Source organism: Pezoporus wallicus, unplaced genomic scaffold, assembly GCF_028554395.1.
Source record: "Pezoporus wallicus isolate ANWC-B61680 ecotype Strahan unplaced genomic scaffold, APGP_CSIRO_Pwel_v1 contig_1181, whole genome shotgun sequence".
Taxonomy (NCBI): domain Eukaryota; kingdom Metazoa; phylum Chordata; class Aves; order Psittaciformes; family Psittacidae; genus Pezoporus; species Pezoporus wallicus.
In genome coordinates this window covers 801,151-826,258 of record NW_026641428.1, presented here as the reverse complement: position 1 = coordinate 826,258, position 25,108 = coordinate 801,151, and the positions used below count along the sequence as shown (strand labels likewise).

Below are 25,108 nucleotides of genomic sequence, written 5' to 3'. Positions count from 1 at the left end.
CATCTTTCTGGATGGCAATGGTGACCCATTGTAAACCATCTGTATTACTACTTGCATGTGTTTGTTTTTCTGGCTTAGCATAGCTATTCACTTGGCTAAGGTTTTAAATAACTGAATATGACATGAAACTCTTTAAAGTATGTAGTATAGAAGTAAGGTACAGTACAAACTTGTGTTAAGTTGACCCACTGCAGCTGTGGTGTGGGAGGGACAGGTAGAGCGAGTGTGCCATGCATGTTTGAATGCATCGCATGGTCAGGATCATGCCTCCTGCAAGCCCAGGGTGGCAGCACCCGTGCCAGATAAACCTGATCTTTGTGAGAGCCAGGCACACAGTTCCACAGATTTCTGTCCAGTGTGAAAGCAAGCATCAGCAGGAGGAGATCCTTTGAAGTGTTCAGTGGTCTGTCTTCCAGATGAGTTCAAGAAGAGTTCTGAAAATGTGGGTCTGAATTTTAAGACTCTTGCCTATGCCAGTGCATATTTACGTACCCAGTGGTGCCACTGCCTGTGGTGAGACCACTGACATGAATAAATGCTTATTGAGAAGAGAACGAGAAGACTTGAATTTCCCCCATGAGAAACCTGAGATGATTAGTTGGTGTATCCTAGGGCTGGAATTAGACTGACATTCAGCAGAATCAAATGGTATTTAGATTGCTTTAATATTTCATCTAATCTACTTGGCTTAAGATCATCATTATGACAGTACTTGTGCTTATTTAAAAATACTTTGCATAATTTGGGAAAAAACGTTAGTAGCTGAGCAGTTGTATTTGATAAGTAATCTTTGTAACACAGGCAGTTTTTGGCTTTTCTTCAGCATTCCAGGAGATGTGGCTCTGAATGCTACTTAAGGAGAAATGCTTACCAAAACTGGATTTCTAAAAAAGCATCTCTGCAGTGTTTAGTTTAAATAAAAAGATAAATAATTCTTCTTTTATTGTCTTGGCAACAGTGCTTCCACTGCACGCGCATATGTGTAAATTATTCCAGAATTAAGGACAACTTTTGAAAGGAGAAAACCAGAAGTACTTGATCCTATGGATGTTAATTGTTAATGCAAGATGGAAATGATTGAGGAAGTCATTAATTGTTCCAGCATTATGTTGATATTATAATTGCTATAGTGACAAAATCAGGTTAACTTTTGAACTAGATTTTGTCAGTTTGCCAACAACCATACTGGTCTTAGATCTGTCAGGTGTGGAGTGCCGTGGTCTCGGGGAAGTCACTAAGGGCTGAAGACTGGCTTAGTCATTAGGAAAGGCGCTTTGGCTTTTGATGTAACCACTCTTTACGTATTCCAGTGACTTGCTAGGAATTCCCTTTTCTGAAGCTCCTGACCATTTTGTGCTTTCTGTTTTAATGTTTCACTTGCAACTTCATTGTTGTTTTAGTATTGTTAATATATGGGTTTGTATTCCAGTATATAATATCATAGAATGAAACATCTAGCCTAGCTGTGTGTTTTATTCTTCTATCAAAAGACCCTTTTTTGTGTGTGTGTGACACTTTTCTAGTGACCCTCTTTCAAAATTACTGAATCCTCAGAGCTGGTTTCCATCTCCACCTTCTTCCTCCCCTGAAGTAAGTGCTGTGTTGAGTCATTGTATTGGGTGTTAATAAAGGTCCCTGGTCTGCCACACCTATAAAGTTCATTCAAGGACAGCGTAGGAATTAAGAAGGCGACATGAAGTTCAAATTGGGCTGTCAACAATATTTTGGATAATTTTAGGTAAATTGTTTAGGTTTAGCTCTTCAGAAGGTATTCGTTAATAGTTTCCTATATCCCATAGACTTTTGCACAGGAATGTATTAACATCTGGAAGTGGGTCAGATATTACAGCAGTTAGGACTAAATATCTTAAATATATATATGCACATGCACATGTATAGAGATGATATATGTTTAAGTCTGTCCTCTAAAGCTCAGGATAGATCAGACTATTCATCCTGCTAGAACTTAGTGTTCAAATTCTGACTGTCACTTACTGGGCGAGTAGTTTCTTTACTGTCTGTGGGAATGTTCATGTGAATACTATTACTGATATTTCCAGATTAATAACAGTGGCAGAGTTTGTTTTGGCAGGAAACTGGACTGGTAAAACTATCTAGAACTCTAGTTTTATAAAGGAGTAGATTTTTTTTTTTCTGTTAGCAATGGTTGCCTTTATTTCTAAGCGGAAGCTTAATGTGCAAAAAGGCAGACTTCAACCATGAAAATATTGCTCAGAGTGGGAATAACTCTGAAGTTCCGTGACCTAGATTTTGCGGAATTTTTGTCTTGATGGCTTTAGTGGTTTTGTGGCCTTACCTTTCCTACTAAATTAACTTTCCCGCCCCCCCCTTCCCCCTGAAGTCCTTATTCCAAGATTTTGTTGTCTTATTTCAATTTTGAAATCCAATTAAATTGTATAAATTCAAATATTTAGTTTATTCTTTTAGGAAATGCAATGTAGTCTTTCAAGTTCAATTTACTATGATAGTTATAGCAAACTAATGGTGACTTTCAGTAGTAGTTTTAAGCATCCAGTAGTTGTGGGTTGATAAGCTCCAAGAGTAGGATTGCAACTAAGAAAAGTGGAGCTGAATATTCTTATTAAAAAATATAAAATGGCTGCAGTGTAGGACAAACCTGAAAGCAGTTGCTAGGGACTGTAGCTGTGCAGTGAGTAGAGGCAGGTGGTTAATTTATGTCAAAATGCTAGCTGTTAGCTGGGCAGGTTCTCTTTCACTGCAGTGTTTTAAAGGCAATTATCAGTTCCAAATGTACTTACCGTAAGTATTTTCCTTTATCTGTAACTTTCTGATGTGTTCAGAGGTGTGATTCCTCAGTTGAATTCTTGTACCAGGGACAAGAACATGACTAATAAAGCTGTGGATGAGTTGGGCTCTGTGCCCAACTGAACTGGTTTATTCCTGACTAGTGTTTGACATGGTGTTCTTCATCTCTAGGCATAAATAGCACTAGACATGGTTCAAGTGAAATGTCCCTTCTCCTTCCAGAGATGGAGGCTCTCTAATGCAGGTGCTCCAGTTGTATGTGCCAGCTGTGTTCACGTGTGCCCTGCTGACTGCATGGCTTCTGAATTCATTGTTGACTGCTGTAAGCCCTGCTGGTATCACTTCTGTGAATTCAGCTATAACTGTTTATATGTCTGAGACTATTATCTGTGCTGCCAGGACCAGTTCATCTTGGCACTTGAATTCCTCATATATTTAAAATGTTGTATTAGTAGTATATCTGGAAGCTTTCCGAGGTGTTATCTAATTCTTGTATTTTTTCATTTCAGAATTAAGTGATCTGTAGCATCTATGAAAATGATTCATTGTGCAGTCAGACACTCAACCCAGCAGCAATTTGGAGTGTTGCTTTCTTTAACTTTTAATATGCACCAAGGAACGGCATTCTGCATTTGCTAAGCATACTGTTGCTAAACATTTGTAACTTACCTTTACAACCATGTTTCTGGATGAAAAAGGAATCATTAATTAGTATGCACCATGATTTTTAATTTTAGAGTAAGTTGTTGCTTTTATTATGCTGTGTGAGTTTGACACCTGAGTGCTATTCTTCACCACTTAAGCTGACTTTTACTTCAGAATTAAAAATCTGTTAGAGTTAAAAACTATGTGCGTGAGATAAGACTGCAGTTTGCAAAGGAAAAGTTTCTCTCTTGGTTCAAGCCAAATAGTGAAGTTTCAAATTAGAATGCAAAATGTGAGGAAAATTGATGAGTACTGCGGGAGTGAGTTAGAATAGCTCTTCTGATTGCATTATTCAAATATAAATTATAGATTTCAAGGAGAACAAGGAATGACAAATAATACATAAGCACACATTTTCTTGGATGTGCATGCACAAGGATTTTGGGAAGGTTGGAATTTGTAAAGAGAAAATAGAGTGTTTTCAGCAGTCAGAAAGTTTTGGATCTAATAAGTGATAAGCATCTACCAAAACACGATCCTTTAAAGAATAAGAAAAGACTGACTGGATATGTTTCAGATAAGGAAAATCTGACCCTACGGCCAGAGCAACATTGCTTCATGTGGTATGTGCCCAGGGTTTCACCGAAGTTTAGCAGACAGGTTTGTGCATGCTGCTTGTTGCCTTACTTGTAAGGCTTAGTTACAGATACAGGTACTACATGTATTTGCTGCAGTAGTGTTGTTTATGAAAAAGCAATGTTGTTTTAATTCCTGATTGTTTGACAGCCTAATGGTGTTTTGTTACCACTTTAATGAGTCAGCACCAATGGTAAAAAGCAGCACTCTGAACCATCAGTCATGTCCCTACCTTGTTCCTGTCCCTTCTGCCTTCTCTCACACTTGCAGCTCTGGGGCAATCCAGATCACAGAACTGACTGAGCTGAGACACATGGGGCAGCAGTTGCCTCCATTGCCCTTTGGTCTTCTTAGCCAAACTGAGGGAGAGGTTGGCTTGAAAGCTGAGCTGCCAACAAGGCCAGCAAAGTCATCTTTGTGCTTTACCAAAGCCAGCTTACCAGACCAGCAGATCTAACCACCAGTGTTACAGCTTTTTGACTTTCTTATAGCACCCTTTTCCTTTTCCCTATCTGCACGTCCTAGATCTCTCAAAGTGCAGTTTCTACTTCACAACTTTATCAGGAATTGGCTTTCCATGTTAAAACACCCTATCAATAACCGTTAAAAGATTTCAGCTTTCGGTGCTGTTCTTAATTGACCCAATGCCATGTTCAGATCATCAAAGGTCAGCACAGGCAAATCATCCCTTACATGCAGCTAATCACCTACTGGGAACCTTCAGCAAAAGTTACCTACCCTTGGAAATCTTGCCCTAGTTCTTATGTATGAATCTTCAGTTTTAATCTTGCCTACCTTTGCAACTTCAAGAATTTTATCCTACTGAAGGAGTACTGGTTTCCTTATTTATAAAGAGAAGCAAACTACTATTTATGAAAGCAGGCTCATGTGCTGGATTTTGCTATGCTGATCTTTGCAAACTCCTTGCTATGTTTTATCAAGTCCCCGGATTTGATGGAACAGTTGTGTTCACAGTGTTGTGGTGAATTTAAGGCAATTCGCTGTATAAAAAGACTACTCTTCATCTGTACACCCTCAATCACTTGCATTTAGGAAGATATTTGCATTTTAAATAACTTCACATAAGGAGGATTTGATTTACTAATTCGTTAAGTTCCCTAACTACTATTTTTAATTTAAAATGTGTTATGTTCCTATTGATGGCTTAAAATTCGAAAGTTCACCCACTGATTGTCTTAAATTGGTACTCGGCAACTTTGTGCTTTAAACAGACTTCTAAAGTCAATTTCTCTGTGTAGTGGGGGTAGATGTGCTGCCCGAACTGGCTTTCATCAAACAACAACAGAATAGTTTTGCTAGAAACAGTTTGGATCTGTTGAGACTGATGCTGAGCAAATGCCAACAAGCCCTGCTGTATTCAAGTTGAATGGAGTTAAATAGTATTTGTACTATAGTAAGCATTTTGTTCTGGGGTATCCTAGGACCCGTTTCCTCAAATTGTGCTGGAGAAGTGATCTCTCCATGAAGGATGCTGGTAATGAAACAAGTTATATGTATATTACTGTAACATCTGAAACTATCCTTACAGAAACAAAGTAAGTGCTCTTTTTCCAATCCTGTGCATAAAATTGTTTAGCTGAGGAGAGGAAAAAGATGTTGAAGAGCATAATTACAGAGTACTGTGAGATGTAATTGGCGTGCTGATAGGAAATGGGAGAAGAAAATGCTTCCCTTCAAGTTCTAGGAAACTAAACCAAGCTACAGTTGCAGGTTAGGAATTTGGAGACATCTGGAGATGAGAATTATGACTTCCTTGTCATCTTTTCCAGGAGAAAGTTGTCCAAATGTCAACATTTTCCTTGTACTCTTCTGAGTGCATAGTTTTAAGAAAGCAGGTCATAAACGCTTGTGGAAGGGAAAAGCAGAAAGTGCATGATACTGACTTAGTCCTCAGTGTTCAGACAACGTGTAGTTTGGCTCAAGATTTGAGTAGATCGGACACTCAAATCTAAAAGAATATAGAAGCTCTGTGTGTGTATACTCACACAGAGACTTTTTAAGGGCAAAAGGGCAGGGTGGTGATAACTCAGAGAAACATTCATAGTTTCTTGCTGCTTGTCAAGCTAAATTTTCTGCTATTATTTCCTGATCAGCTGAGGCCATCCTAAGCTGTCTGTACCATCTTAGCAGCATTTTCTGTAGTAATAGCAGCCACAGATAAGTATTGTTTGGTATCTGAGCTGTTCATCAACCAGATGAGCTGTTCTTGTTTCTGTCTTTCTCAGGAATTAAACATAGCTGCTTTTGTCATGCTAAACTGCTTGTAATTTGTTCTGTGGTGCCTGTGCATGGGTAAGTCTCCATGGGTTACGTAAGGGAAAGTTGCGCGAATCATTCTGGGCATGACAGACCAGTCCTTTTTTCCTGAAGAGCAGAGGGTATCCTGTGTGACTGTGTATTATGTCATATACATGTAGAAAATGGACCTTTTATGCCACGTACACTGAATATGCTACAGTAAACACTTGGCCAAAAAGGCTAGATGTGATGGTCTTTATTGTAGCTGTGTAATAGTGCAAGATACGTCTGAGAAATGTCAAAAGTTGACTGTTGTCCATTGGCCCCAAAACCTTAGAAACAGTTGTCCTTGATGCTAACTTCAGGTCTTCCTGCACACAGCTTTTTCTCAGCTCTGGCTTTAAATTGCTTTTGCTAGGTATAAGGCATGCTTAAATCATTATGGTATTCATCGCCTTCCATGAGAATACAGCTAACAGCTTGTCCATTCTGGAGTTGTTAACACACACACGTAACTGCACTAATATAGTTGCATTAATGAAAAACTTTAAGTTGCCTGCCGTGTCTGCAGGCAGCTTGCATGGTGTTTGCAACACTCCCCTCCTGAGTGGGAAACGATGCAAGAGGCAAATGTTTTTTAAAAGCAATGAAGTTCAACTCCAGTTCTTTCCTAATGAGATTTGAGCTTCTATGTTTTATTTTAGGAAACCATGGAGAGTCTGGAGAGTCATTTAGAAGACTTCAGGAATTTAATTTGCAGTCTCACATGCACGACACACATACTCATTAAAATCTGAAGGAAAATTGGTATGCGTGTCGCAGCGTGCAAACCAAGCAGAGTTTGTTCCCTGGTCTCTGTGGAAAAGCCCTGTGTTTAAGTTTTGCCAACATTATACACTTGTGTCTTCTGGCCTGTCAGCTTTATACAATGTTGAAATGTGTAAAACTCCTGGACAGATTTTCAGCTTGAGTGAATGAATGCAGAGCCATTGGGTGAGAGTGGAACCAGGGCGGTGTGTGCAAGTGCAGAAAACTGACAACTCCTCACATAATGAGTCTGACTTAAAGAGCTGCTACCAATCTCATTCTTGTTCTAAAAGTGGCTGGATTGCTAATTTAATAATACTTGGCTGCTTCTGTTCAGTTCGGTGGTTTTGCCATGGGGGAGAATCACGTTTATGGAGATGTGGTCACCCTGCCCTAAAGAATTGCAAGTTCAGTGTCAGACCCTGTCTTAGTGTGTGTGTGTGTGTGTGTGTGTGTGTAAGTGTATATGTGTATATACATACACCACTTGTAGCAATATGGTCTCAACCATGGGCTCCTTGAATGTCAAAATACCATGGCAAATTTAGCACAAGCTCTTACTTTGACTTGTGCTGAAATAATTGTAGAAAGTACTTACACTTCCCTTTTATGCAACTCCAGTGTATAGAAGGCAGTGGGGTATGAAATCCTGAAGTTGTATTTAATCTACACTGTTAGTGTTTCTTGAATTAGGTATGTGCTTTCCTAGTTATACCTGAGACTTGTCTTAATACTTTACCAGCAATGTTGTTTATATCCTCTTCCTCTGTGTTGATTATAATTAATTGTGTCTGCTGCATTTTATCATACTGCAGAATATAAGAACCATAAGGGCACTTGCTGAAATTGCAGAAGTAACAAAAAAAGAAAGGAACTTTCAGCCTAGCACAGATCATGCTGACCTTACTTCTATGGCAAATACTATAAGGGACTGTGGAAATACTTGCAATGGAGTAACTAGGAAGAGCAGTGATGCTTTGGGTATGTTTTCCGTGTTGTCTGGCTCCTGGAGGAGTCATTCATTCCCATGGGAAACGATGGAAGATGCTGCCATTCTCACTGAAGTCGGTTTAACTGTAACCTGGCATAGGCACATAACAAACTGCTGAGCAGCAGAGTTGGACCTTTTTGGTATCAGTGTTACAAGAACCTTTGTGTTGTACTTGTGCAGTGTATCTACGCTGTTCTGTTCTTCGCTGATACTTCTGTGGTAGTTAGGCCTGGAAACACAGTAATGCATTAGATAATCAGAAAAGAGAAAACATTTGCAAACTGAGTAGGAAGGATAAAATATCTGAACTGATTTCTACTTTAAAGCATAAATCATGCTCTCAAAAGAGCCTGTTCATGGGGTTATCCGGATTCGGTCTTTATGGTGAAATCTTAAAAACCTGGCTTCTTTTTCTATATTCTTTCCTTTGTTTTCTCCTGACATGCCACCTTTCCTCCAGCTGGAGATGCTGGCTGCAGTGAAGTGGGTGTAGTCTGGCAGACAAACATTAAGATTTAGGAATGTAGAAGAAAGAGCCAGCTGCCTGCACTGTCCCATCTGCGTTGTCAAAGAGTGCAGCAGAAGCAGGAATAGGCCTGGGATGTACTGCACTAGGCTACTTATTTATTAAATACTGGTGTAATAGAAAGGTCGTATTGCCAAAACCAATGTACATTCTGCACTTTAAAGTAGAGGGATGCACAGTAACAATGCTGCTACTGTGATGGGTGTAATATGCTGCCCATAAGGAGCCAGCAATGTAGACAAAGGGATTTTGAAAGGAATTGACTCCCTCCTACATGGTCAGGCACAAGTTCTTCAATTTATTTTTTTAACTTGCATAAACAGAAAATGACATAGTGGATCCCATGTCAGCCAAAAGAGCCATCTGTGGTCTAACCCTGTCACAAACAGTATAGCAGCAATTCCAATGCCACTGACAGTGTGGAGTTTGCCAAAAAAGCAGATGCTTCTTCTGACATGCATCTTCAATGCAGTGCCGTTTCTATCCTATAATTGCTGACTGTGGAGGGAGGGTGGGTAGGATAGCCAGATGAGCAGAATGATGAAATTGTAGGTTTTTGTTGTTTTTTTTTGTTTTGTTTAAACAGGAGTTTAGAAAATAGTAACAAAAATTAAAAAGGAAACACTTAAAAAAAAGTTGCTTGAAAAAGCTGAAATAAAAAACTGCAGAATTATCATATGTGTTTCATGAAACCTGTGACACTTTTTAAGTAAAACAGTGCTCTCAGGAGCTTATCAGAAATCTTCAGTCTAATACAGGATGGAAGAACAGTAAATAGTACTTTAGAAACCTTTCTGTGGTGTTCTTAACTTTTCAAAAGAAAACATTTCCTTCTCTTTAATAATTTAAGGAACTTGAGATTGACCAGATGTACTTTTTTTCTTTTTTTCTCCTTACTGGGGCTGCTAGTCTTTGTAGTACAGCTGTTCAAGCACTAGTCTGAATACGCTGAGGTGAGTATCTATGTGTCTGCACTATGCTATTTTTTAACATGATACTTAACGCTCATCAGTAGCAGCTTCATGAGCTGTACAGACCTAGCTGGACTAACCGCTAAACTACAGTGATGGGTGGCATCCTTAACTGGTGAGAAAAGAGGCTGGCCTCATGAACATTGTGTTTTTACAATTTTATGAAATTAAAACCTTAATTACCTATACCATCAGTATGCATTCTAACATTGCACGTAGAAGTACTTGAAAACAGTAAGTTTTTGATCACATTGAATATTGTCTGTGGCCCCATTTGTTGGCACTGGAGGCAGAAGTTCAGGACACCTCATGACAAAACAGGTGAGCAAAATAACAGCTGAGCTGGAGGTTGGCATTCTTCTGATAGAAGAGTCTGTCCTCTGCAGAAGTAACTGACTTGTGTGATACAGAAAAGTCTCACTGCCCGAGCTTAGTTTTGCAGAATTCACTTAGAGAAATGGTTATCTGTTGTCTCTTATTTTCCTACAAGGGAGCCAAAAAATACCCAGATAAATCCAGGTCTCTTACTTTCCATACATTTAAGTCCCAACTCATGGTGCAGCTTTTGGTTAGTTCTTCCCATTACACTCTCCAGTGCAGTAAGAAGATAATACATACTATTTATTTTGAGATCGCAGTACACTTGTTTCCAGTTTCCATGAATGAGAAAAAAATAATTTCCATTTTTCCTTTGTATTTTTTTTTATTATTATAGGTAAATGTCTGGTTTAATTTTTTTCTTGAGGGGAAAAAAAAACAGAGGAACTTTTTTACTTTGAGGTATTAGTTAGTGCACCTTCTGATCTTCAGGTTTATTGTGGATAACTTTACTTACTAAGCAGTGTTTAAAACCAAAGTGTATTAGAAGCACCATGAATTTAATGACTGGAGAGGAGGGGGAAGCGATAGGATCAGTGATGCCTTTGAATGTGCCTTTTGCTCTGCTTCCTCCCCTCCCGTGACAGTGCATGCTGAGAAGCTAATGAGTTTATTAGCTTAAGCTCCACTGCAGTTCACACCTCACTTTTTGCTAGAGAGTGCTGTACAAAGGGAACTGCTGATCTAGGCAGTATTTCCTTATTTTGCTGATGAAAATGTCACGTGGACAATGTCAGAAGACTTGGTCAAGATCTTTAGGTGTTTACTGCTGCTGCCTTACCCGCTAAGCTGGTTGCACTGGCAGTGAAGAAAATTACATTTGTTTTGATGTGATCTGCTTTTGGCATATTTGTTCTGTCTGCTTTTTTATTTTTTTTTTTTTCCAAATCTCCTTGGATTCATGTGAGGTGATTGTTCAGTAATTTGTTCCAGAGTATTTCTGGGAATTGGAGTTGAGCTGACTGCTGCGAAATTCCCTGGGTTTTCCTTTTCCCCTTAAAAAAGTTGCAGGACATTGGCTGATGGAGAAGTGAAACTATTTATGGTAATTCTGTATGTGCCAGCTGCAGTTTGGCTGGATGTCTTTTTTCATGTTCTGGGAATTTTACAGCTTTCATGAAGCAGAACAATTGCCTGAGTACTTGTTTTCTTTGATTTGTCATCTGTTTTGGGATAACACCTGAAGAGTTTTTAAATGGGGGTACTGAGTAGAAATTTTCTTGTTTAATAAATGTTTAAGCAGAATTGTAACGGGACTGCTATGACCTTCAGTTTAGGGATCTCTGAACCTCTTAATGCTGTGAGCACTGTAATAGTCACCTGTGCAAGAGGCATATGCGAATGCTTCGTTTCTGCATGTTTCCCCTTAAACTTCAAAACTGCTGCCTTTTGCTGCTCTAAGATGTCTTTTATGTGCTTATTGCTAGCATTTAATGATCTCCACTGGAAACGTGGCCATAGGAGGCCTTCCTGCTGGCGTATGACCCAGTGTTCCCCCTCTCCCATCATACAACCTGAGACATAAAAAGCTGATTGAGTCGTTTTTGCTTAGAGTCTGTAGGCTGTATGTGATTTGCAGCTCTAATGTAATCATTCCTGGTGTAGTCTTACGTATGACATGGCGCAGGAGTTTCTGTGTTAATTGTTCTTTCAGTTGAAGCATTTCTCCTACCAATGGTATCTGGATGTTTCCTGTTGCAGAGGACGTTGTAAGATTTTATACCCTGCTATTAATGTGTACCAGCAGATGTGTAATGCAAGAGAGAAATGATCTGTATTCAGTGTCATGTGTTGGACTTGCTATGTTTCAAAGGCTTGCATAAACCCATTAGTATGTGTGTTAAGCCTCTCTGAAAATGGATGTGTTTTCTTCTAACTGTAATTTGAATCCTCCGGCTGGAACAAAAAATTTAACATAGCGTAGGGATTCAGTACCCTTTTCTCTCTGGATCCTGATCAAAAGCCTTGGCTGGTTTCACTGAAGGAAATAGGTCTGCGTATTTACTAGAGTCAAGAAGGAAGTTGGCAGTGAATTCCTTTGTGTCTATTGCTCAATGAAGCTAACCACAAAAACACGTACATGCTTCTTTTTTCTTTTTGTTGAATTCTTAGTGCCAAGCTCTCTTTCTTCAGGTACTTAGCATCTTGACTTTCTTTTTACATTCTTTTAATGTAGACTAGATGTTGGGTTGCTGCAGCCTGTTCAAATTTCAGAACCTAAACCTCAGATATTTTGCTTCAGCTGCCTATAATTGTATCATGGCTAGGGCATGGGATGCGTGTGGTTTGTAGTCAGAGGATTGTCCAGGGAATCCAGGTATAAAAGTGAAAGGGAAGAGGGATGCTGCGATTCATGATGAGCAAGTAGAAGGGAGAAGAGTTGATAGCATCTGCAAAGGAACAGGACGTAACCCAGTTCAGCACTCCTGTCTCTGCCTTTTGTGGCTAGTTTCATGTATCCCTGATAGGGGATTAAATCAAGGGAATAGGTGAGCTCCTGGGAACTTTGAAGCTTTTTCGTTATCACTGAAAGCAGCCTTTCCTGCTGTCTCCAAGTTAGAGGTTTTTGTATGTGATAATAATGAAAAGAATCCCAACTTATCCTTGAAGAAAAAAAACCTGTTTGGTAGCATCAGCATTGATTTTTGTCAGATACTTGAAATGCAGCCAAGATTATGCTCCCACTTTTTCAAGTGTTTTAGTAAAAAGGAAATACATAGATTTAGAGCTTTTTTTCATTGCTAGCAGAAGATTGCTGTTATATTAAGCTTTAATATGTGTAATTTAAAAAATATTGGTTCAATTTCCTGTTAAAAAAAAATATGGGTATGTGACATTTTGTCAACAAGCTGGAATGCTTTACTTCTGTACTTTTTGTTCTTAATCATAGCTTTCTAGTGAGAACAAGTTTAGTCCTGTTATGTCACTGTGAAGGGTGGCTTGTTCTCTCACCATCCTGAGGGAAAGGAAGCAAAATAACTGCCAGTGAGGAGAGAATAATCAAAATCATCTAGGGGTGAAATTCTTAGGAGCCTCTGAGCTGTGGCAAAGGTTTTATACTAGACTTTGTCTTATATCATTGCTGATAGAGCCACTCTTCATGAAGATCCTTTTACAAAGGAAGCTTATAGAAGCACCTACTCACTTTTACATTTCTGTATTTCAAGGAAGGACTTCTTAAATGGCTCAGAAAAAAAGGTGTATTGACTCCTTTCCTGGATTTTGCTGAAAAATGTTTCTTCTTCTTACTGGCAGGGTGATTTAAAGTAGTTAAAACACAATTGACTTGAAAAGAAAGACAGTATAATAAAAAAAAAGTCAAAGTTTTCATAGACTTGGCTATAACATCCAGGCAAGAAAAAAGAGCATAGCCCTCTATTTTTAAGAGAAGTTTTGCATGATAGAACTTATGTGTTAACAAATAAACTTAAAGCTGAGGGGCTGCTTTTGTTCTTTTTCCCCCAGTTCAGTGTAATTTATTAATTTTTTTTATATTATATATATTTATTTATTTTAGTACTTGATTTTCAAGCTGGTTATTGCAGTCCATCATTGTCATAATGCCAGCTGTAGTATTTTGGGCGTAGTTCTTTCATGCCAAGATGTAGAAGGTTTAGAGAGCTTTTGAGGAGAAACCCAGTGCTGGATCTCCATATGCTCCTGGGCTGTCTCTGATATTTTGTAACAGGGAGAGTCTGTGCTGGATGCCAGCTTCCACCCACTGGGTCCTGCCTCTTCCCAACACCTAGTTGTTTCTGTTCCACGTGGCTGGAGCCAGGAAGATAGAATAGGCTTGGATCCTGGGTGTGCAAATAACTCTGTATGATTGCAAGACATAATATCCGTGGTCTCAGCCTGGTGCAGTAAACCAGCCCTTGCTGGAATAGTCTTGTTGACTCTTGCAGCATCACTGTGATAAGACCATGTTCCTTACCCATGCAGAGAGAAGTTAGGGTTGGTGGTTTAAAGGATGAAAAGGAGTTTTCTTGCCTGAGGAGATTTTCAGCAGGAGTCTGGAGGACCCAGCTTCTGAGATGCTCTCTACACTTCATCCTGAAAATGTTTAGAAAGCAGCTGACTTGCATTATCTTGCTGTGACAAGTGCTGTTTGACTGAAGAACAGCAGTCGGAGAGGCTACCCTAAGGCAGGAGATGTGAACACAGCAGTGGCACATCTTTCTATTTCTACTGGTTGACTCATGTCCACTGAGAATTGATCTTGGAGAGGCCTCCAGAAATTGTTTTGCTTGCTGTAACATTTCAGACATGATGATGGAAACCATGAAATAGAATAGTGCAGGACACTCAAAATGGCATCTCTGCTAGAGAGGTGCAGGCTTAGACTAAGTGTTTAATGTTTCCTCATCTATAGGAAAGTGATAAAGCAACTGTATTCATCAGTGAACACTCATTTCTGTTAGACATTTGGAGTTCTTTCTGTTCAGGACATGATTTTATTACAACCAACCTCCTGTTTCTGAAGTTATGCACTGAATATGGCAGTGTCTTCCTTCACTATATGTGGCATCTTCTATTTTCCTGAGCCCTTGCTTTCATTGTACATGTAAAGTTCTGTGTTGAGTAATAAATAAAAAATCACCCCCTAATTTAATAAAGGGTTGTGTTTTAGTTTTTTTTTCCAAATTAATGTAATTTAATACTTTTTAACAGTTACACACATCTACAAAAATGTGTGGTAATTTTTATATCTCCCTGTTACTGAAGGTGCTGTTTCAAAATGCTACTTAATGAAATCAGGAAGGTTAGGCAAAACCAGGCAGCGTAAGCAGGTACTTGAAGCTTAATCACCTGAACCAAAGCTAGGCAAACACCAGTGTCAGGATTTTGAAACTGTGAGATGATCCAAGCAGCAGTTCAGGATAAATCAGATAGTTAATGTGTGCTGTAATTTATGGTTTGAATTTTGAGTAGATGTGTGAGAACTCTGTTGTTAAGTCATGGTACTTTCCCATCAGGAATTTTAGCTGAGTGAAAGAACTCATAATTAAATGCTAGTGTGTTGTATAACTTCATAGACATGCTTTTAATAACACAAAGTTAGAGACTTGAATGGAATGCTACCATAATAATCATGCTTTGTTTTTGGGACAGTTGTTACCCGAGTTACCTTCTGCTTGTTGGAGTTTCCTTGGACTTTTGTAGTCTGAAGGCAGCAAGGATTAGTATCTCTCAGCTCCCAGGTCAAAGGAATTTCTCACTGTTGTTCCATTTTGTTTTGGTTGGTTGTTTTGTTTTCTTTCTTTATGTGGCTTTTTCCTGTTGACAGCAAAGAGATACTTCTCCTTGGCAGGCAAAACCCTGCGCTGACTCCTTTCCAGCCCTTAAGTATAGAGTGGTTTATAAGAAAGACAGGAATGGTTCATGCAAAGATGGGTGTCTTCTCCAGTTGTTTTTCAGTACTTGTGTTTTCTTCCCGTTTGGGTTTTATACTGAGAAGAAAACACAGGCAGACAGTGTTCCTTGGTTCAAGGCATTCCACAGGGACTCTTCTGTCACTGAGCTTTTCCTTTTTCTAGTGAGTGCCTGTGGTTTTCCCACTGCTCTAGTTGGGCTGTGGAGGGATGGAGAGCTGGAGGGAAGGTCCCTTGGAGACCAGGCCAAGAGTGTTGGGAGCTCCTCACAGCTGGCTCCAGAATGGGATAGGGTGGTCATACAGTATATGGGATGATTATACTGTCACTGGTCTTTTTTGCTTAGCTGTTGAAGATGACTGGGAGGAAACTACTGAGGAGAAGGAATGATTGCTAATTACTTTTGGGAATGAAGACTAAGGAGGAAATGGCAAACCAGTGTGACAGTGGTATTTCTTGTGTACAGCAATATTGTCACAAGAAATAATGGTCTGTTACTTAGATTTATTCCTCCTCTACTTTTGTTGAATGTTTTAATTTAAGATGCAATTACTAAAAAGGAAAATTATTGAATGTGGTTTTATGTACATTAAATTATTGCAAACTGTTGTGAAGTCCATTTGACTTTAAGAACAGATTTTGATATGGATTTGCAGTGAAGATTACAGTTGCGAAGCAAAGCTCTTCACAATTGATTTCAGATTTTATAAAAAGCTTTCAGTTCATGTTTGTGAAAGCTGTGTCTAAACAAACAACCCCGAACTTTGGCCAGGTCTCCACTGCAGAATGTCTTGCCAGTGAGCAGCACTCTGTCAGCCAGGGGTGTGGAAAAAAGTCATACATCCTTGCTGACATTGATACATTGGCAAAACCCCAGGTGTGGATGCAGCTGTGGTGGCAGAAGAGAACTTGTATCAGCTTAGTTTATGTCGCTTGGGGATGTGATGCAACTACGCCAGCAGAAAACTCTTCTCTTGGCGTGGGCTGTCAGCGTAGGAGGCTGTGCCAGCACAGCTCCAGCGGTGAGGCTCTGCACTGCCGATGAGCCTTTTGCAGCAACTGGGAAAGAAAAGCCCCTTTAAAGAAAAGAGGGACCCCTCTAATTTAGTTTTTACAAGTAGCTGTCGATGAGGAACAGAGTGGAAAGAGTGATTCAGATTCTCAAATGAAGTTCTAATGTAAAAAATGTGTTTAAGTCTTATGGCTTTAAGATGTCACTGCCCCTTTAATGATTGTCTGTGTCATTGGGTTGCAGGATTTGAGAGCTGCAGTCCCCAGCATCTGTGTTTTGTAAAGCCTTTAAGGCTGGTAGAGGTATGAGTTTCTGTGAAAGCGGTGAAAAACTTCCCATCTGTAAACTTAGGAAGACAACTGTAATCACATCTACATTCCCATCATAGTTGGATGTGACCACTAGCATGAGAGCATCTTCATGTTTAAATAAAAGTTTAAATTTCTCAGAATGGAGTGTTTATGTTTTACAGGAAGGCAGAGTTAAGATTCCTGCTTTCTCGAGACACACGTTGCTTTTTTTTTTCCTGTCCTGTCTTTGGCCAGCTGTGAACAAAATTTTACAAAGCCCCAGTTCTTCAGAATGTGGAAAACCGAAGATTTTTAAGGGGAAAAAACACTGTAAGAAGTAAAAAAAAAAGACACTGAAATACAGAATAGAGGCTCTTAGTCTCCTGTAGTAATTACTGTTTAAGATGAAAACTGGTACATGTACATTGACTTTTATGGCAGCTGTACATGCACAAAGGAAAGTGTATGTCTCAAAAGCTTGAGCGGAGCAGTTGCGTATTTGATCACTGCGTGCATTTTGAGAACTCCACTGAAGGCTTCTTGAAGAGAATAGCAGCACCATGCCAGACTAAGTTTGTTCAGTTTGTTATGAAGATGTTTTGAAAGTAGTTGCTCTGTCATTCTGCTTTGCTTGTAACCCTAAAAATAATTGTCTGGTGTTACTGGAAGCAGAACAGTCTGACAGCCCAACTTGCACTGCTATAGTTAAAATCCATCAATGTTTCCATTACAAATTTGGAGGGAGGATTTAATCTTTTTCCCATTTTAAATCATGCCTGGGAAAAATTCTAGATCAGCGCTTCAATTCCAAGTATAAATCTTCTGGAAAAGCTTTTGATGTTTCTAAAAATCTTAATTAAAAACCAACCAAAAAAACCTGAACGCCAGACCCCTCTAACTCTATGGCAGTGAAACACCAGTATTCATTTGTGAAATGTTAAATGATCAGGAATATATTTCATTCTTTTTGGTAATTTTCAGTTCTATAAAATTAGGCAACAACAATGTTTCTACATATCAGTGTTGATTTTACAGAGTTTTCTTTTTCCAGGCTGTTACTGCTGCATAATTAACTTTGCAATATGCTGAACTGGAAGATTTCAAAACCTTCTTAGGGAAACACAAAGAAGAAGGGCATAGTTATTGTGAGGTTTCTGATATAAAGTATGCCTTTGTACTTTCCTCCCACTCACAATTTCATTCCAATTTCCTGAGGTTATCTCTAAAATAGTTTCACTTTTCTTGTGTATTAAGGCTGTAGTTTCATGGGTGTTTTAAACCAAGCTAAACTGCAATCTCCTCCTCGCTGCCTACATATTCCTGTTCCCTGCCTTGTGACAGACAAAGCTTTTGCGTAGCACAAAGCCACATGTGGTGAACCAGATCAGGGAATATCATTTTTTTGGTTCAGGCTGTGGCTACACAACTGTTTGTATTAGCCCAAAGAAGAGGGTGGCACCAGGGCGGGAACAAGTGAGTCTACAGTGACATCTCACTTTATATTCCACTTTATTTCCACACACACACACACACCCCCCCCCCACACACACACACACACCCCCTCTTCCCTCTGCAGTTCACAGGGTGGTTCTTTGGTATGAGCTTCTTGAGCCGTAGAAGCTCATTCAGGCTTTTGCAGGACAGGGGCTGCATGCAGCCAATTCTTTTTGTCAGTGAAAACCTTGTAGTCACAAGACTTTTACTGGCAGCTTTAGTTCTCCAGTAATTTGTTAAAGTATTCCTCTGACAACACCGCAGACCTGTTCATGACGGCTTGTACAGTGTCCTGTTGTACTGTTATTAATGCAAGTGATTACGACTGCTCTATTGCAGATTTTCTCCAGGATGTTTTTATGTTCCATTTGAGTCTGATTTCAAGAACAATTGCGTTAATGCCTTGAGGACTAGGTAGAAGTGCTGATGTGCTTATCTACTTCTGAAACTTTATTATTTAATTTTTTTAGTTGCCATTATACATAATTTTTTTCTTGACGCTGAAATAATCCACACATACTGAGGTCAGCAGCAAGGTGATAGCTCTGCCAAGGCACACAGTTAATTCCAAGTCTGGTCCTTAAGCTGTCTGTAGTCACTCTATCTTTAAAAAAAAAACCCCACAGTTGCAGTATTGTGCGAAGTACTAAAAGCATGAAGAGACGTAAAAGAAGCTTATTTTTGTATTTCTGCATAGTTTAAGAAAATAGCGTATTATTCATGTGTGCCACAAGAATCCATTTATGGACGTGAAGTAGTCATAGTGATGTAAACTTGGTTTACACTTGCTGGAACCTAGAGGAACAATATCTCCTATTTCGTATTCACATCAGATGCCACAATGAAGAGTGCAAAATTCTATGAGTATTCAGCAGAGGCTATATGTAATTTGAGCCTGTGTCATGTATCGAGTGTTCTTCATATGGTTGTTGGGTATACTAGAATGTGCTTGTAAATCCTGTCCCAAACATGGTGTGAAAGCAGGTGTATTTAAAATAAATGAATAATTATGTACCGATTTTACACAGAGCTGCAAATGGTAAACAGGCTACTGTACACTGGGCTAATGCGCATACTGCAAGTGCTGTCTGTAGTTTAACATGCTTTTTTCTTTGCAGCAGTCCATTGTACCAGCCCACCCAATGGCTCCTCCTAGTCCCAGCACCACCAGCAGTAATAACAACAGCAGTAGCAACAGCAACTCAGGATGGGATCAATTAAGTAAAACAAACCTTTACATCAGAGCACTGCCTCCAAACACCACTGATCAGGACCTGGTAAAATTATGCCAACCGTAAGTACTATACTTAAATTTAAATTATAATGTCTTACCTTAAAAGCTTATAAAGTGAAATTGGAATGAGTGTTTGGATTATGAGGGAAGAAAAACAGATTTGTAAATAAAAATCCTCATGCTATAGTGTGATGGCAAGTTTGAACTTCCCCGTCAATCGGAAGGAAAAGAATGTGTTTGTCACTTTGGAAAAGCAAAGAAAGTTACATATAAGTGGTGAACAGAAGCAACCCATTGATTTAATAAAAAACTGTAATCACCCATACTGCTGCCTGATGGTGTTGAAATTGCACATAAATGAAAATTAACACCTGAATGTGAAACGTGCTATCAAGAACCTGCAACAGAGGTTTCCTCTGTTCGCTACTAGGATAATCTGCTGATACAAACTCCTCAAGTAATTGTTCTCCATCACTGTATATTACAGTGTGCATCTGAATGCTTATCATAGATTCAGACCAATTTGTTGGCTGTACATTACTGCATAATTACGTTTACCATTAGAAATGGTTGATCTGGGTTATAATCCTCTCTGCTGGCTGGAGTTGTGGGTAGACTTGGTTTAGCAGAGGGTTTTCAGGCAATGTTGTTAACATGAGATTTTTGTTTGTTTGTTTGTGAGGTTTTCGGTTTTGTTTTATTAATTTTTACAGCAGCACATGCCTTTTAGTTACTTTCAGACGTGGGTCAGAAATCCAGATACTTGCAGTTATGTTGTTTATGCACTGTTTAAAATCGCCTTTCTTGGATGCTTTACTGAATTCTTAAAATCTTCACTCCAGAATTCATAGTGCACTTTCTGGGTTATTTTGGAATCAAAACTACTCAGCTAAATTTTCAATGCTACCTGTAAGTAAACACCCAGCTGTCTTGAACGAGTGGAGAGTCATTAAAATTTGTGTGTATCACTGCTCTCTGAGATTCTCAAAGTAATTTTATGTTCAATTTAGCAGATCAGTACCTGGGACTATGCAAAAATACGCACTGAAGACCACAATGCAAGTTAGTAAAATAGCTAAGAGAAACCTGTAAGTCTTGAATCTCAGCTTATATGAGGTGCCTTTGGTTTTGAATGTTGCAAAACAACCTAGTGCATAGTTTATAGAGGTAATTTCTTCCTTTTTTCTTTCTTTTTTCCTGTTTTTTAAACAAAACTTGGATTTTCAGCATTGTAGCCACGTATCAGTCATCTGAGTATTGTAATAACAACTTGCTCTCGGGTCTTTAAGGAAAAAAATTTCCATTTGGTCATTTTCCCAAGAGCAAATGAAATCCATGTGTTTTACAGAGAAGAGAACAGATTATCAATCTGTAAAGATTCATTAATAAATTAAACACTTTTACAGCTTCCCATGTGAAAGTGACCTCTTCACTTGCATTTTAGTGGCAAATGCGTGTTTTACAGAAGTGGATTTTTCCATCTCATTTTTGTTTTTCGAACTGATGAAGAAACTTTGGCCTGTGTACTCATGTTACACTAGGCCAGAGTTGTGAGGTTATTTTGCACTGGAGCCGCCCATTAACTACTGTTTGTGCAGTGGTTACTATAGCTCCTTAATCTCTTTCTGAAGACATTTTGGTTTGCACAGTCTTAGATGCCATCGAATGTTTGAGAAAAAATGTGTTCGATACTTTGCTGTAACTGGTCCTTTCCCACTTGGACAGCCACAGATCCCGATTTTATTTTTTTTGTTGATGTTCAATATGTAATTGTAGTTGGACAGCATGAATTTTGCAACTAAAGGCAAGAGCTGCAGCCATGGAGTTACTAAATCAATTCTGATGTGAATTTACAGACTTGGAAGGCTGTGGCTTTTCTTCCTGTGAGATAGTTCTCTCCTAAATGTCTTCCTTGGGAGGAAAGGAGGTTGTGTCTCAAGATTCTCCATTTCTGCTGAGGAACTAAGTAAGAAGTCCGGAAATTTTAGCCTTGGAACATCTTTCAAAAATCTGGGCAATCTATTAAGAAAGAGCCTTTAGGCTTCTTTGCCAGCCTAGCCCTTTAGCAACTAACTTGATGCTGCAGTAAGGTAGAAATGACAACATTCTCTCCTTGTTCACAGAAGGTCAGTAATCCACTTTTAGAAACTATGGAAAGTTTCAGATGCAAAATCTGCCTAAACTTCTAGGACATAGAGGGTAGGATATTTTTGAAAGTGAATCTGCCACGTTCATTGTTGAAGCTGAGACAATACCAGATAAGTAGAGAATAAAATCTTGGGCACATAGAACTCAGTGTAGAAACTGCTGTTTACTCCAGAATATTTTCATTAGCTTTGTCCAAATGCTTCAGACTTTACTGGGAGGTCTTAATTTTAGTTCCTTTTACTGATATGCAGTGGATCTTGCTATCCTAAGGTATCCACTGGAGTGCTTGGTGCTAAGAATGGATAGAAAGACTGCTCTGCATATTGTAGAAATGATCTTGCTGGCTGGCAATAACTAGTTTTCAGTGGATGTAAAGAAAAATATTACTGGCTTTTGTTTTGTATCTTTTGGCTGTTGTCAGGCAAGGCAGAAAAACACCTGTGGGTTCAGGAAATAATTTTAAAACACCATTGTCACTACAAATGCCAGAAACATCCCATCTGTTCAGATTTTCCTTCTGATCCTTGTGGACTTGTATCATATACACTGTACTGAAAAGTTATTTCCAGTGATGGTTATTGTAGAGAAATACTGCTTTCAATATAATCCTCAGAATAGGAGGTAGAAGAATCTAGAGAGTTCTTTTGTGGAGGTCTGGTTATACAGTAACTTTGATTTGCTTTAGTCAGTGTGTTTCCTTTAGCTTTTGCTCACGACAGCTAGCAGTGCTAATTTTGGCCATGTTTTTATTTTGATTAATTATTTTTGGTGAATCACTAGAGAAACCTCTTATCAAATGATAGGTGTGTTGGGCTTGCTTTCCTGTTTTAGCACAGCTGTGCAGTATTTACGAACACAGCAAATGTTCACCAGTTTAGTGGAAAATTAATTTCTCGGCAAGAGCACAATTTGCCAATACGTGTCTCTACAGATCTGCTTTCCACCTTTATATGCTTGGTTCTTTCTAGTTTTTCTATTAGGTGAAGCTTTCTCCTCTTTTCCAAGATGAAAAGAGTGTATTATAATTTTGTTGTGAAGGCTTACCTGGGAGTACAGCTGTTTTCTGACAGTACTATTTGCTTTTGTGTGGGAAATGAAGCTGCCACGTTTTTGAATAGTTCATTCAAACATGAGCCTGCTACTCCAGTTCTGTGTTGCGAAAGCAAATTAGCAAATTTCTTTGTATCAGTTGTGCCAGAGGCAGAAGTGTGGGGAAGAATAAGGTGTAGGTATTACGTTTGTCACATAATAAGGATGTCGTAACAGCTAACCCAAAAAGAGTGTTAGGGGGACACCACTGTGAGTCAGTCCTGGCCTTAAGAGCTTTTCATCGGGTATGTAAGGGTAGGCAAAGCAGTTGATGCAGTATCCTGTTGATATTATCTTTTCTGTGGGAGGCTGGACAGGAGCGTTCAGCTAAATAGAAGAGCAAGAGCAGAGGAAAGAAGAAGTTAATGTTAGGAGCCGATGAGCATGGTTTGGGGAAGCCTGTAGGAAGCTGCCTGACTCTGCTGCGCAGTTTCGTTTCCCAAACCACATAGTGCTATTGCATGAGATCTGTACTGAGCAAAACCTCTGCAATGAAGAGCTGGTTTTACAGGATTGCTGGAACAATGGTAGCTGCAGCCTAATTGTGCTCCCTTCCCCTGGTGTGGCTATCAGTACTTCTTGATGTGCCCCTTGATGTGCCCCTGCAGCTGTTGGGTTGGATTTATGAATACATTATTTAGGCTTTAATGGTACTTTCTTATTTGGTGGCTGTTAGGCAGTCATTTTTTTTGTAGCTTATTTAATATGTGGATCTGAAGATGCAAGGTTAAATCCATGCCAGCTATTCACTGAAATTGTTGAGACTGCTTTTGCGATTAGGGACTTACATGATTGGGTCTTAGGAGATTCAGCCAGGAGTTTGTAACTTGCTTTGACATGTTTGCTAGGTTCTTTCCAGACTCTCACTAAGCTCTGTGCTTTGCTGTGGGTGACCTTTATGTCTAAGCCATACAGTTCCAAAGCACTGTGCTTTCTACCATCTCTCTATGATTTACTTCCTAGCCTGCAGCATGGCATCTCTGTACTGCTGAATTTATTCAGAGACCTCCTTTTGTGCCATTTACATCATTAAATGAGGATGGTGCAGCAGACCCTTCATCCTTCTGACAATCCCCAGTCCCACGGTGAGATTTCAAGCTTTGAGGCTTAACCCAGGTCTTCCCCATTCAGCTGAGCATAAATCATATTGCCAGCCTGCCCTTTGGTGTGCTCTTTTCCAGGCTGTTTGCTTGTACTTACTTTGCTGCTTGTATCAAGCTGTTTGTAGTCTATATGATATTTTTGAAATCTGTTCTTGCTCTGGACAGTTTCACTTTGGCCTTCCCCCTTAAGTTATCGCCTTATGGTTCTAATGCTGTTTCTCTATGGGAATACAAGTAGGAAAGCAGCTGCCTTAAGGGTATCAAATTAGATAATTAGAATGACAGACCATTGTTCTGTACTAGGATGGTAAGAACACAACAGAACCTTGTGGTGACTGCCTTTGCTTATATGCATTAGGAAATCATGAATCATGTTGAAAGGGTATTTTAAGGATTCCTTCCTAAATATTCAGCATTACAAAATGAATGGTGGGCTAATGGTCATTTTGAAACATTTGAGCCAGATGTGCAATACAGCTTTGTTTCCACAGCATGAGAACTTCTATTTTTTATAGTTCCATACGCTAATGTTTCCCTGTTTTGTGGCGAGAGCACCCAGAAGTTGTTTCAATTACCTACTCTTCCTAAAACACATTTTCATTAAGTTATGTGACAGCCATCAGCATATTAATGTTTCCATGTTCTTTGCTTGCTGTGTAATTGTGACTTCTCCTTCTGATGCTATTTCCCATCTCCTTCAGAGACACTCAGGACTGAGAAGTGGTGGCTGGAGCTCAAATATTTACTGTAATGGGAAGCTGTCATTGTCTGCAGTCAGTTAAGAGCAAGAAATCTGCTAATTTTACTCAGCATCTCATTAGAAAAAAAGACATGTCTGGACTTTAGGAAGTAGTCTGATTGTCTTTTGCGTCTAACTCTTTGGGAGAATGGTCTGAGCAGGTCACTAAAGAAATATCTGTATTACATGAATACAATGCCTTTAGATAGATGGTATATGTAAGGGAAAGCAGAATGGAAGATTTCAAACCTAGCTTCTCCAATTTTTTTGAAGTATTTTTTATTAATTCCTTTCTCCTTTATTATCCATTTTTCCGTTCATTTTTCTTTCGTGGTTTGTCAGCTGCAGTGAAATATTGCATTCATAATTATGTGGAATATGATTTGATGTCATATAATTAAGTGTGATACGGCAGTGTCTCTGAAACTGTTCCTTTTGAGATCAGTATTAATAGTTACTATATACTGAGCAAAAGCCTGTATTTATCATCCTTCTTTCTTTGGTCCTCTGCAAATTAATTCTTTTAGAGGCTTAGGTATGCATTTAAGAAAATACTATTATTGCATGCATCTCTGAATAAATAACACCACGTTTACAGAGCATCCTTTGGTTGTAGGAGGAGGTAGA

General features: G+C 39.1%; 1 protein-coding gene across 7 annotated transcripts in view; it reads left to right on the top strand.

Annotated features, from left to right (window-relative positions):
* The window catches only part of RBMS1 (RNA binding motif single stranded interacting protein 1), a 153,370-nt gene that overhangs the window by 61,175 nt on the left and 67,087 nt on the right, over positions 1–25,108 (top strand). For 5 of the 7 annotated variants that reach the window (XM_057423819.1, XM_057423821.1, XM_057423818.1 and 2 more), the window contains exon 2: positions 19,287–19,462. In XM_057423819.1, coding sequence (XP_057279802.1) covers positions 19,287–19,462 — 176 coding nt within the window. The remainder of the gene's footprint in view (positions 1–19,286; positions 19,463–25,108) is intronic. The other 2 variants (XM_057423820.1, XM_057423824.1) reach the window with 1 other exon arrangement.